We start from the raw sequence: 14,912 nt of genomic DNA, 5'->3' as shown, positions 1-14,912 counted from the left end.
GGAACTACAGATTGATTTTTTCATACATGCAGTAGTGCTCCCAAAGACCTGTAAACACACTTTAATGTGAAAAATTGGTGGAGTTACCCTTTAATAGCCAGATAGGCCTTTACTACACTAGGACTCAGTAAAGTGCAACCACTCACCTCTGTCCCTGAACACACACACACACACACACACACACACACACACACACACACTTCTTTTAAACACCTATAGACAAAACAAATATTAATGATACATATTAAGAATAAGTAAATAGTAAACATCAACACGTGGCTCAGAGATAGTATGTTATGTAAATGTATTAACCTTGTGGTAAACTGTTTAGTGAGAACAGGCAGATGAACCGTTTGTCTCATCCTGTATGGTCGCCATGAATATTCATTCCAGCCAGACGCTGATTGGCCCGCGTCCTCGGTGACGCAGAGCCGTCCTCATTACATATTCAAAGAGCCTCTCTCTGCCCCGCTGCAATAAAGGCAGATAGCGGACCATGGGGAGCAGGGGAAAACTTTTTATACTGACATGTTAGCGCAATGACTTTTGAGTAACATCTAACTGGGACGAGGCTCCCGGCGTGAGGAGGACAGGGCCCTTTACGGCAAGAGAAAAGGAGCACTTGCCATCTGCCGGGGTACGGGAACGAAAAGCAAAGACGGCAGAAGAGTTGAGACCAGTCCAAGAATCAGCGGTGGAAAATCCAGTTGAGCCATTTGAATTGAAAGATGAGCTTGTTGTCTGCCATAGACACGAGTGCCTCCGTGTACCAGCCTGCGCAACTTCTCAACTGGGTCTATCTCTCTCTACAAGACCCCCACCAGACCAGCGCCTTTGACGCGTTCAGACCCGAACCCAACTCTTCCCACCCGGATCTCAATTTCAGCAAGACTCCCGCAGCGGCGGACTTGAGCTCTTCCCTGAACTCCAACTATCTCAACAACTTCTTCCAGCTGCAGCGGAATGAGGTGAAAGATGGCATGAAGCATGACATGTGTGGAGCTTTTACAGAAAGTAGTTGAGTTTACAGTCAGACCCAGAGCTGGGTCCTGATGTGTGGGGCTGCTGCGCGTCTGTGCAGCAAATGTTTGAGCATGTACAGCATGGGCTATTCTGGTAGGATGCGCACAACCGCCATGATATTTCTAATAAGCACAATAACTTCATATAGTCTTATTACATCAGTGTTTTAGGTTATTAGCCTTGTGGATGCTGGTGGAAAACACTTTAATTATCAAGTTGTTATTATCTAATCTTATAATAGTTTATAGAAGGAGGCTGTAAAGATTACTGTACATGACAACTGTCAGCCAAGAGAAACACTGTAGGGAGATCATGTTTGTAGGATACAGGATGTAATCAGTACACCGATATGGTGTCACAGAAACTTGTTTTAATCAGGTAAGTTTATTTAAGCTTAATTAAGCCTTACTAGATAATTAAATAACTAAATATCAAACAAGGTTTATTTGTATAGACTAATCCTTTTCCCTATCAGGTCATTAAATGAAGGATAAATATGTGTGTCGTCAGCATACTGATGAGTTTAAATTAAAGGTCAGAGTGTTGAGCAGAAATATGTTTTAATGGACCGTGTAAAGAGGGATGAATGGAAATAGCCTCCCCTGCACGCCTCTGTCTGGAGAGAGCCGGCCACTGCAGCGTCCTGCTGAGCTCTGCCGTCTCTGGCTTCCTCAAATAGACCTGGTTGTGCAAACAAAATCAATCCTTGTTTACATATTGTCTATTTCTGTAGCTCTGTGTAATTTTAGGGACAAACATGCTGATAATGTACGCGGGGTGCAAACTTGATACTGCAGACCATACAGTGCAAGGAGGACACACACCCCTCAACCTCACCCTTAACCCACATACACACACTTATATACATGCATACATCCAGCACACACACAGACAATAATCACATGCTGTGGTAATTTAGAAAACATACAGCGAGCGACTCAGTGTGTTGATTACACTGCAGCTGACGTTCTCAGATCTGTGTGACTGTATGTGTTGGTGGTGGAGGTCTGGTGTATTCAGCCAGTGTCCATTATTATGGTGGTAACCATAGAGGCCTTTTGAAGTCGTTTAACATGAAACAGTCCTCTGAAAATTGGGTGTGCATATTATACATTACACGCAATTGTGTAATGCCATTCAATCCGCACGAGTGTAAAGTGTTTCAGACTGAGCACATACAGTCTGGAAACGGTTTAAAGGGTGGGGGGTTATTTTGCAACTCACTTTACCGACCGAGCCAAGTCAAATAAACCGCTGCAGAGATGTGATGATCAGATGAGTAATACATAATGTGGTTGTTTCTGCACTGAGGGATCACACAACAGTCTGCTTACAGTGAAATAGTGATACATATCATGATTGTGTTGTTGATTAGGAGTCAGGCATACAGACCTCAGTCACATCTGCAGACCTCTCTGTGTGAATGTTACTTTATCTACCTAATTAACTAGTTAGAGGCTGATCACTGAGCAGACGTCTTAATTGACTTTTGAACATTTCTAACGAGGGATTGACCGGCCGATACCCATTCTTATTAATCGAGTAGATTGATAAACAATATTTGGTACTAAAGTGCATTTGCAGTACAAATATAGATTTTAGTGTCTAAATTGAGAATAACCAGTGATGGAATGTAGCTAAATACAATTTACTCTATTACTTTACTTAAGTACACATGTGAGGTACTTCACTTCAGTATTTTCCCCTTTTTTTGCTACTTTATACTTTAAACTTCCACTCCACTACATTTATTTGATGACTTAAGTTATTTTGCAGATTTCGAATATTCAGTGTTGATTGGCTGCTGCTTGTGACGTGCAACCAATCAGAACGTGTTGTGGGCGGGACATTGAGTCAGTGGTGAGAACGCTGCATCAGTGGCAAAGTGGCACATTTTTAAATTCATTTATTTGATCAGCAATCACACAAAAAACAGAAAACACCGATAATCGTCCCTGATAATCAGTTTCCTGTTGAATCAGTTTGACGTCAGATCCGTCACCTTTAAAGTTTCAACCAGACACCACAGGCCTGCTTTAAACATACCGGTGCAGGATCTGCCTCTGCAGACTGACACCTCATCTCTGGACCCGTCAGAACTGTCTGCTACAGTCGTCCACCTCACTTTGGACACACAGTGACTGGTACTGATACCAGTGTAGTCCTTATTGTGTTGGTAAATGCACACACATACCAAAATATACACTCACTCACTCACTCACTCACTCTCACAGACACACAAAGTAAACAGTCTCACCCCGTCATTAGCAGATGTGTGTGAAATCAGCTGGTCGGAGGTTTCATGTGAGGAGCATCAGCTGAAGCAAAAGTTTCCTGTTTTATATTTGTTAAAACAATTGGAACAATCCGAGACTTCAATCTCAAACTTAAGTCCAGCGAACACACAAACGTGCACATTTCCACGAGGAGTGGTAATACGAAGCACAGTAACACACGGAGCTGAGACGCATGGCAGATGGAAAACTTGAGAAACTACAGAGCAGCAACGGCTGATTTACGACAGCAACATGTAATAAATGAACAAGAGTCTTAAAGCTGGAGCTGGTTAGCAAGACAATCTTACAGCCTGCAGATAAAGATTTGGCTTTAGGTCCGGTCGGGTTGCCAAGTGTAAGGTTTCTGGTGCTGTGCAACACTTAACATCAACAGTAACATCACTTCACAGAGTCAAACCTGCAGCCCGAGCAGAGACAGTGATGTGGAGGAGCTAAGCTGTGGATTTCATCATGCTCTTACTTTGGTGTGATGTCTCACCAAGTGTTAAGGCAGATGTTTGTTTAGCGGCCTCATCACGCGGGTTAATTACGTGACCATCTGAGGAAAAGCACGTCTGCACTAAAATCAGCAGAATTTCACCCAGAGGTCAACTCCTGCAGCCCTCTCTGGATTGTGTTTAAACAGAAGGAAGGCCTGAATGAGAAGGGAAATAAGAGGCTGCAGGCGACGCTCTCCCTGTTATTAATATTCAGACGGCATCTTCCATGAATTCACTGGGCCTTGTGGCATGCAACGCTGCATCCTGTGGCTCCGAGCAGACTACAAACACTGACCACGGCTAGTTTACCGCCAACAGTGCATGGTGACATTGCTGATGTTCCACAGGCTGGCGAGGGAACATGCCTCCCGTCTTGTTTACAATGAGTCATCCTCTGCGAAGTCCTGTCTTTCTCTGTGGACATGCTCAGTACTTTTCCAGCTCATGAGCACAGCTGGGCCTCCCGCCAGATGTTCTGAATTTAATGAGTGAAATGATCTTGGAGGGATTTTTTTTTTTTTTCTTCATTTTCTTTTTTTTTTTTTTTTTGCGCAACACAAAAATAGGACAGAGAGCTCTGAACGGAAATTGGTGATTAATCTCCACATTTTATATCACTTAGAGCCAGAAATGCAACATTTATGTGATTATCATTTATGTGGCGATGTCGTCCTGCATACTCTGTGTCAACAAGTCACACTGTTGGGAATTATATGAGTGAGAGAGCGCTTAAGGTTTTTATTTATCTTGTGCACAATATATGATCCTTGACACATTTTAGAAGAACTCTCTGTTAAAATTGTGATATCCTTCTCCTTTCGCAGGCCTTAAACAACAACGTGTATAAGAATGTGTCACCCTATGGCTCCCTGAACAACATCGTGGATGGACTCAACTCCCTGACGGACCATTTCTCAGACCTCTCCCTTTCTTCAGAGCCAAGAAAACCCAACAAAAGACCCCCACCCAACTACCTGTGCCACCTGTGCTTCAACAAGGGCCATTACATCAAAGACTGCCCTCAGGTGAGACTTGTGACGTATATTACATAATCCAGTCCTCAGACGACACACATAGCTATCTGATTACTCATTATGTGTAACAGCGTGACTGTATACTTCTTTGGTTCATACAAGCCAACGATGGCACTGAAGCCTCGCTCCAGCCTAATGCCTGTCTCCCTCTCTCTCTTTGGCTCTGCTCTGACCTACTTGTTGAACAGGCTGGCCTCTGTCTTCTGTAGTCATGTGTGTGAGTGTGTGTATACGTGTGCTTGTGTGCATCTTAACTGCCGCTGCATTACACTACAAGAAACCAACCAGCCACCCGTTACAACCAAGATACATTAACTTGTTGGGCCGGTTCAAGAGTCAGGTGAAGCTGTCTTGTCTTTGCGTTGGCTCGCCCTGTTAGCTGTGTTAGCATGTTTTCAAGAATTAAAAAAATAAAAAACATGAATAACAGACATCTTTTTTTGATGTGTGGCCAAAGATAGATTTTTCCACAAAGTCACAGTTGCATTCCTCTGCCCTCTGGTTTCACACTAAGTCAGTCTGTTATGATGCAGGGGTGTATTTGCAGGGCATTGTGGTGAATTGAGGTTATGAGCACACTAGCCTGTTGGAGAAACTAACTTTGAAATCAACCTGTTGGAGAAGCCAACATTGGTGTTAGCCTGTTGAAGAAGCTATAACAAATGTTAGACTGTTGGGAAAGCTAACACAGATGTTAGCCTGTTAGAGAAGCTAACAATGATGTTAGCCTGTGGGAAATGCTAATATTGTTAGCCTGTTGGAGAAGCCAACATTGATGTTAGCCTCTTGGAGAAGCTAACATTGATGTTAGCCTCTTGGAGAAGCTAACATTGATATTAGCCTCTTGGAGAAGTTAACATCTAATTTTCCTGGAACATGTAGTCTATCAATCAATATACATCCTCCCCACCACACACAATTAATACCTCTGAGTCATTAAAGCTAAAATTGAATGTCTGTGGAGTAGAAGAATCGAGTTTACAGTTATAGTTAAGATTTCAGACGTTACGGTAAGATGCGATGCGTGAGACAGGATAGGACGCAGCCATGAGTTTAGGAATTGTTTCTGTGTAGGAAAATGTGATTCTTCCAATGGGACTACAGGCGGGTGCAGGCGTGCAGTCACTCATCTTCTACATGTACATGAGAGAAAAACCTGTTCATGTACAGATATTGTCTTCATGTCCAATAACTATAGTGGAAGTGAAGTGATATTTCGAGGACTGCAGGAGTTGTTGAGAAAGGAATGGGCTATGAAATTGCTGTGGTGGATCTGTCATGTGCTGTTATATGGAGCCTTGTAAACTCCATGGCTGGGCCTGTGGCCTGGAAGTGATCTGATTCTGATCGGAGCACAATGGCACTTTCCCTCAGAATTGAGGAATTTTTACACAGAGTTGTGTTTTGTTGGACTTGTGGTGCCTAATAATCTCCCTCCTCTCGTTCTGTCTCTACTTTGCCTCTCCCCTTATTTCTTCTCTCCCTTTCTCCCTGGGTGAGGTGAAATAGCCTATAACCCCAGCCCAGAGTTGCTTTTGCATGGAATGGTAATGAGGAGCAGATGTGAGATTAAAATGCTTTGACTTGCTTTATGACATATGATGACTGGTCTCGAGAGCTCTGTAAAAGACCCGTGAACTGATGAAATATCTCCTGGACAGCTCCGAACTGCAACGTGTGGGAATTAGATCATCTATTGACAACTCCAATGGGAATTTTAGGCCATAGTATAACTTTTGCCTTGGTTTGTCTTTTAAGTGATTGATACAATGATACTGCTTCTCTACATCAGAGCAGGTGTACATTAAGTAATACATAATCCAATATGTTTATTACCATATTTCTAAACCCACATGCTGTGCAGATTTAAACTAATCTTCACTGTAAAAAGGTTAAAACGTTTCTTTTTTGAACAAAGCCCTCTTGGCCGGTTGAAGCTGTGAAATCACTTGTGTTGTAGATGTTAGCGTTCAGGCGTGGACCTCAAAATTACAGTCAGCCGCCTTCTGGTTTGTATTTCAGCTGTTCGTTAAACTGCCAACAGTAAGTCAAAAAGCAGCAGAGCCTCTGCACCTACACAGTTCAACACCATCACGGTTATTTAGCTCTCCTCCGGGCTTCTCCTCCCCATAAATTCACCTTCCATTTGTGCTACATCACTTGCACTATTGCCCAGTCACCTGTCAGTGCGTGCCTAAGCCAAGGATAGCTGAGCCTGACTGAACCAGCTGAGGACCCAAATAACAGATGTGACACACATCTCGCAACAGAAACATGAGTTTTTAATGTCCAACCTACGTGTTCGCCAAACGCTATTCTTTTTGTCTGACGTTGCTGTGCAGTGATTAATTGTATTCTTCTCACTGACTTTCTGGTATCTGTTTGTACTGGAATGTGTTTGAGGATGAATGTGTCCGTAATAGTTTGTCCTGTCCGGAGGTGCTGTGCCAATGAAAACAGAGGCTCTTGCTTCACAGAGCGCTGATAAGTATGTCATCCTGGTCCAGCGTGGAGAATCACAGTCTGATGACATGTACAGACTCTTCTGCTTCAGCTCGGCTTGTTTTACTGTGTCGTGTAGTGCTGCTGTTGAGTTTAGGCGAGGGTGACTAACAATTAGCTTCCATCAGACAACAGCTAATGTTAGCATTCCGAGCTAACATTACTGTTTGATAGGGAAGACATGAATTAATTTTCAAATATGTGAAAGTGAAAAAGCACTGGATGTTATGAAGCAGTAAGGTTAGCTTGGAAGCAGTTGAATGCTAACGTTAGCTGTTGTCTGATGGTAGCAAATCAGATTCCCTACATTTATGCAACTGCTACTACTGGAGCACAGCAGTATAACATAATCCCACCCTGAGCATGACGTCAGAGGGAATTTGGCCGCACTGTAATTTTTTTCTGAGTCAATCCCAAACAGCCTTTCTGCTGTAAATACTCATTAGAGCACCAAATCTGTGTTAATCCACAAACGCAAATAGTCCCCAACAAATGCATTAATTTGTTTGTTTCCAGTTGTTTCAGGTAATCACTTTTTTTCTTTAGTTTCTGACCTGTTTTTAATATTCACCTCAGCTGGAACCCACAGATGTGCCGGGCAAGTTATATAAAAATATTGAGAGACAGACTAACACATCTTTTGGAGGTTTTGGATCATTTTAACACAGAGAAAATGACAGCGCAAACACACCTGCATGATTCTGTAAATATTTGTGAACACCACAAGCCTCCGTCCATCATGTGACGGTACTTTGCACTGAATTGTTTTCATTAGAGGCTTGAAAATAAAATAACCTCCATTTTCAGAAATAAGAACGTGAAGAGGCTCAAATGTGTCAGTTGTATAATCACTGCTGACTGAATCAGATAATTTTTTTTACAATACACATTAAAAAATTTTAATATAAAAAAATGTATTAATACTTTCAAAACCACTAAAGCCCTCTGTGTATTGTGTTGAAGAGATGTCTACTGAAGCTAACATGTTAACCAGCTAGTTTAACCCACCTGTCAGTTAGTATTACCTGTCTCCGGCCCATTCCAGTGCCACTGGTTCTCCTCGGCCCCTGGGCCTGAAAACCTCCTCCTCCAGGTGGTTCAGAGCTCCAACCAACCCTCCCCCAGTGCTCCGAGCTCCCAGTCCAGGCATAGATTGGGAAACTAGCGAGCTACATTTAGCAGTAAGCAGGTTTCTCTGGTGATATGTTGATTTATTTGGATTATGAAATTGAGGCAGCCAATTCTTACAAGTTGCTCCTTTAAAATCACCTTACCTCTGCCAAAACTAGTTTTTAGCAGGTGAAGGAGATCTACTGAAGGATTTAGACACTGGTGGATCGACCCATCAGTCCTCTAAGTCACTGTCGTTGATGGTTTCACTGCCACTTCTCATTGCTTAGTTTAATTGAATAGCTGCGGTTCCAGAAGTGTTTAAGAATTACTTGAAATGTGAGCCCATTCTTCTTGTTCTAACATGTTAATATTGGAAACACAGTGCGGCGGCTCGCGGCCGTGCTGAGAGAATGATTTTTCAGGGAACTCTTGGTAGTTGAGTGAAAGCCACAGGCCTGGCAGCAGCTGCCCAGCGCTCCCCGTCATGGGGACAGAGGTGTTATGTAAACTGGCTTTTATTCGGAAAATGAGGTCGCTCCCCCAGTTATGAGCAGAATGCCCCTCGCTGCCACGCTTTGGCTCCCTTCCAAGATGTCTTCCACTTGCACTCATGATTTGGTTCTGCTCGGTGGACTTAATCCTCTCAACAGTTGGCCCTCGCCTCTGATTCGAGTGATCAAAATGATGCATTGAATGACATCTTCTTGCGATGTCTCCCTGTAGAAAGATTAACTCATGGAAAATGTCTTTGCTGGAATGCAGGTTTGTGGGTATGTGGGGGCGGCTGCTGCTGCTGTGTGTGTTTTATGTGTGTCTCTGAGCTGCAGTGGACTCCTGAGTTCATTCCCCCCGTTCACTGTCTCACAATTATATAGTTCCCTCCGCGTGTTTTTTTATTCTTCTGAGAAATTTCTGATATTATGAAACTGGTAGAATACTTATTTTTATAAAAGCTTGGGAGCCAAAAACGACCGGCGTGACGTCCTTCGCTACTTCTGTTTTCCCCCTGTGCCTATTTCTGCTGAAGAGCGACAATCAAAGTGAAACTGTGTTAATCTGTTCATCTGAACTGTCGTCTCATTGTGATTCAAGTGTTACTACATCCTGACTGGAGCAAAGAGATGTGTGACTCAACAGGTAACAGTGATCACCAGTGTGCACCTTTCAGATCTCCTTCAACAGCAGACTGCAGGCGACTGCACATTTCCTGGTGAAAACTCTGCACATTACTGTTCCATTTAAATAACATACTCTACATATTTGTATTGGATTCTTCATATTTTATATTTTATATTTATGCTTCTTGAGTTACAGTACTTTATCCTCTACTATATTTATTGTTATGCACCACCAACATCAAACCTACCTGGCAATAAACCTGACTATTAAAAAAAAAACCATTAAGCTTTAGCAGAAATACGCCTGCTTGCTTTTTTTCCGTCTGTTGGACGAGCAGATTATTTGTTTATCAATATATTTTAATTAATTTCATATTAAGTTGTAATTAGTAAGCTTTACAGGGCCGAGCCTGGCTAGCTGCTTCCCCTTGTTTCCAGTCTTTGTGCTAAGCTAAGCTAACCAGCTGCTGCCTGTAGCCTCATACTTAAAGCTGCTGTAAGTATTGTGCTTTTAACTAACTTCCTGTCCATTTTTGCAATTAGTGATCCCCCTCCCTCTGCACATTCAGGGGCAGATAGCACCAGCTTGTCATGGAGTTTTCTGTCCTGATTGGATAAAGTGGGCAGGGATACCTCTTTGATTGCATAAGCGGAGGGAGAAGAGACACTGGTGTACTGACCAAACACTCTTACTATTTGAATAAAGAGGTATTTCTTACTTATTTTAGTAAAAGATATAACTTAAACAGTTTTAATGAGAGCAGTATCACTCTCAGCTGCAGCTCCACTCTGCATGTCTCCCAAAAAGCTGAACTTTTGCTTTAAGGAAAACTGTAGCGATGAAAGAAAAACTTTGTATATGTTATGTGATATTTTCCATTGTGTTTATAGCATCGATAAATAAAGACAGCTGAATAAGCCAGTGATGGTGCACAGATTAGTGTTCTTTGGCAAGCTGTGACATAAATTAGATTAATAAAACTTTAATCCAGCGACTGCACTGGAATGTTCTTTGTGTTCACATCTGCAAATAAAGAAAAGAAGCATCAGTGTTGATCAGAAACGCATGCAGCTCATTGATCACATGCAGAGCGCTTCTTTACGCAGCAGGATAATGTGGCTTTTGTTCGGTTATGGTGGCTGAATGTGTGTATATAGAGTATCTCTGTAGTGATATCTGACTTCACATGGTGTTTACAGCGAGTGGATCAGAACGTGTCCTGTGTGAGACACATGCTGACAAGTTACTGTACTCCGCTTCCTGTTTGAGTACAAGTGCTGACATTTCCTCTCGCCCCAGTCACTGTCTCTCAGTGGAGCCTGTGAAACGGTCATGTCTGTATCTCCTCCAGCATGCATCTGATGTGTGTCTGTGACCATATGCCAGTTACTGCGATGGACCTCACACCTCACGCCATGGTAATTGTCCTTTGTGACAAATGGTCGCCATAATCTCCCATAACAGCGTCGACACCTGAGACCTGAGGCGAGCCGTGAAGCGACGGCCTCTTCACACCAGAGCGATCCTCACACTTTGAGTAATGTGTGACTTACCAAAATGTGCTTTTCCTTCGGTTGTGTTGTGAAACTTAATGACTTGTCATTACTGCGGCCCACTTTGTCTAAAACAACAAGCATCTGTGGTTGTTGTTGTTCTGACTATTTGGTTTGAATCTTGCAGTGTTTGCTTTTGACGGAGCAGTGATCCTTTTTCCGAGTCGGTTGGCAGTCATGCTGGGATAATTGTGTTTTAATGTTTCAGTTTGTTTTTGTACTAGGCGACGGCGGATAATGTGTCAAACACACATCGCAAGTTTGTAATTTGCCGGTGTTACATCTCCACAGAGCGCCTCCGTCAGTGTGCTTCACTCTTGGAAAACAATTTTGGACCTGTGTGGGCACACCCAATTTCCTGATGTGTAATGGCTTAATTGAATCAGGTCGGGGCCTGTAGATGCGTTCCGCCTTTCCAGCTTGTAATCACTACTCTACCTTTTCTCTGTCACATTTATTCAGAGCAAGATTTCAGGGGATGTGGAATAAAATAAACAGTCTCTGCAGGGAACAAACAGACTTAATGAGAAACTTTGGAGAAAATTCTGCATGCAACCAAACAGAAGATGCTTGAAGGAGACCAGCAGCACCATGAAAAATGTTTCAGTGTTTATTCAAACTAAATACGACCAATATGTTTTTTCTGATACTGATACCGATTATTAGTTATCAAGGGGACTAATAACTGATGTTTGGAAGATATAGACAATTGCAATAAAAGTAATTATCTAGGTGTCAAGTACATTTCTCATGTACTGTACTTTTGAGGTACTTGTTTACTTCAGTATCTCCATTTTCTGCTACTTTATACTTCTACTTCACTTTATTTTGGTGGGAAATATACTACTTGATTACTTAAGTTACTAGTTATTTTACAGATTACATGCTGCTTCACAGCCAAAGAAGAACATTTTTAAATGTATTTTATCAGATTATAAAAAAACACACTGATGAATTCAGAAAAATGCTGAATTTTTCATATGGGTGACTTTTAATTATGACTTTTACCGAAGTAAAATTTGAACACGATATCTTTACTTTTATTCAAGTATGACTTTTGAGTACTTTAAACAACAGAGTACTCGAACACTGTACGTACAACTTTGAGGTACTTTACTTCACTATTTCCATTCTCTGCTGCTTTATAGTTCTAGAGTGTTACTAGTTACTATTTAATTTAGTTACATTGCAGATTCAGAGGCCATTACTGATGTTGAACCAATCAGATGATACTGTGGGCGGGAGATTGAGTGAGACCACAGAGGTGTGACTACAGGCAGAGGGAGGATGTAGTGCATTTTTAGATGAGTTTATTTCATCTGCAGTCGGACACAAAAAACACTGAAAAAGTATCGGCCCTGATAATCGGTCCATCCCGAATACAAAGTTTCTTGAGATGAACATTTGCAACATGGTCGGTCGGTTACACACCCTCACATGTGGCGTGCTCCCATAGTGTTTACTGTTTCAGATGCAACAGTTAATCAGAAGCAGTTCAGGAGTCTTACTTGTGGCTAACTGAGGAAAGCGCTGTCTCATCCACTTCACCAGGGTCATTTTAAAGCAACACTTTGCTTCACAACCGCGTCTGTAGCTTCCTGTAAAAAATCCACATTATGCATTCGACAAAAGAATTCCTGCATCTAAAGTCCAGTTTAATATTCCTGTGTGCAGCTTCTCTCCCACATTCAGCCTCTGGCAAAACATTTGTCAACTCTTGTATTGGAGACATGCTGTTAAACTTTTTGAAATAGCTTGCTAGCCCTCTTTGATGGTTATTTCAGCGCTGATTATTCAATAGTTCAACAGATTATGTGGGTTTAACGTAGCTGGAGACGTTAGCTGTCCCCTGGAGGCTAATGTTCCTGGGAGGAGAGGGAACATAGATCCTACATCTGTCCTTTAAATTTCCTAATCTCTATTTTACCAACCTCCTGCCTTCACTGAAATATATCTGTAGGGGAATCGAGTATTTAAATCTTCCTCCGCCTCCACCAGCTGTTTTCTGTATTCTTGTCTTTGTTTCAGCCTCCCTCTCTTTATATGCCTCCCGCAGTTTGTTAACCCTGTCGATAAACAGTCTTTCAACACCGCAGTCACACTTCAACATTTGTCATTAGAGAATGCTTCACATTTTGCCCCCATGATCTCTCCACCCTGGGGCCAGTTCTGACATGGCTGCAGTTATTTGTCGAGGCAGTTGGGACATGTCGCCGTCATGTCACGGAGCACTGAGTTTATCTGTGTCAGACACGGGGATGGTATTGTCTGAAAGCCTGAGAGGAGCACAAGAGCCGAGAGACAGCAGAAGGGGAGTGAAGGCACTTCCCCTGAAAGGAAATCAAAGTTAAAAGCATGATAAAAGTGCGGTTTCCTGCCAGCTGGTTTGTGTTCTGTACAGAAATCCCATTCTTCCTCTCAGATTTTGCTGAGGCAACAATCACACCACTTCCTGTTTTGGTAACCGTGACACCTCTAACCCCATCTCTGGGAGGCGGCACACTGCTACAGTTACTATAGTCAGGTAAACTTACAGCTGCTCTCTGATTCAGCGATGAAATGAGGTGGAGGCTCCAAACTGCATCAGGAGAAAGCTGCATAAAGACACAATATACCATCTACAGACTTAGTGTCAGCTTAACCTAAATTAAAACATACAGTTGAGCTTGTTTGAGGTGAGGCTAAGCTGACAGTAAGTCCTTCCTTTCCCACTCAGACTGCGGTGTTTTGTTTTGCTTAGATGATTCTATTTATTTTGTGGAGTTTCTTATATAATCCCACTTATATGAATCTCTTTCCTGTCACACTGCTGAGCCAGCACTGTGGAACGAAGGCTGGAGTTAATAAAAGAAAATAAACAATAATGTGTTTTGGGCCAGTTGCTCGTCACATTGCTTTACTGTATGTAAGCTCGTCTTTGCACCATGAGAAACCAGGTCACTGCTCATTTTCAGTTCTAGTCTCTTTATATTCTACTGCTTTTATTTTCCTGTATGTCTTATAGTACCTCAGCACTCACCCTTTAAAATGTTACCTTTCTTTTCCCACTTCAGAAGCCCAAACATCTGGAATATGTTACATATCAGAACATTAATCACACTAAAGGATGATGGTAAGTCTCTTGTACAGGTACAACTCTCTGGCTTGTGGTCTGAACACGGTTACAGTGTTGTGGGTGTCAGCAGCCGTACAGTGAGGCCTCAGGAACTAGAACAGGATGGTTCGCCCCTCGCTGAGTGAGGAGGGAGGGATCGGGGGGGTCAAAGGTCAGATTTTCACTACAGCATGATGTCCTGTTAGCACACCAGGGCCAAATGGGTTTTGTTAGCTCATGCTTTTGTTTTCAAATGTAACCTCCTCTGGTACATCACATATCATCACATGAGTGTTGTCAACCACTCTGGACAGCTCTGACAAACATACATTATCATCAATATTATCCATATGTTGAATCTTGAGAATGAGCCCATTTTAAAAACACTAAAATCTTTGCATTGTTTAGATGTTGATGCAACAAGATTCAACGGTTAGCTGTTTAAATATTTAGTTGATTGACAGAAAATAACTCAGACAACTTTTTTGATAATTGATTGGTAGTTTTAGCATCTTTAATGCTTTCAGGTTTTCAATTTGTGGCATTTCCTGGTCTTTCACACAGTAAAATTGTCTATATTTGAGATTTGAACTGTAGGTTATACAATATAAGCAATTTTAGGATGTGATTTTTTGATGAATCCAAATTGAAAATAATATTTATTTTCATCCCTAGATGTATCTATTTGGATTTGGATG

The 14,912-nt window shown here is 42.1% G+C and overlaps 1 protein-coding gene across 1 annotated transcript in view; it reads left to right on the top strand.

Annotated features, from left to right (window-relative positions):
• Positions 1 to 477: 477 nt before the first annotated feature.
• zcchc24 (zinc finger, CCHC domain containing 24) overlaps positions 478 to 14,912 on the top strand; it is a 37,475-nt gene continuing 23,040 nt past the window's right edge. The window contains exons 1-2 of the mRNA XM_084375516.1: positions 478 to 968; positions 4,624 to 4,824. Of these exons, the coding sequence (XP_084231642.1) occupies positions 729 to 968; positions 4,624 to 4,824 (441 nt within the window). The 5' untranslated portion in view covers positions 478 to 728. The remainder of the gene's footprint in view (positions 969 to 4,623; positions 4,825 to 14,912) is intronic.

This window comes from Pagrus pagrus (assembly GCF_965226575.1).
Source record: "Pagrus pagrus genome assembly, chromosome: 15".
NCBI lineage: Eukaryota > Metazoa > Chordata > Actinopteri > Spariformes > Sparidae > Pagrus > Pagrus pagrus.
This window is presented reverse-complemented; position numbering and strand designations above follow the sequence as displayed.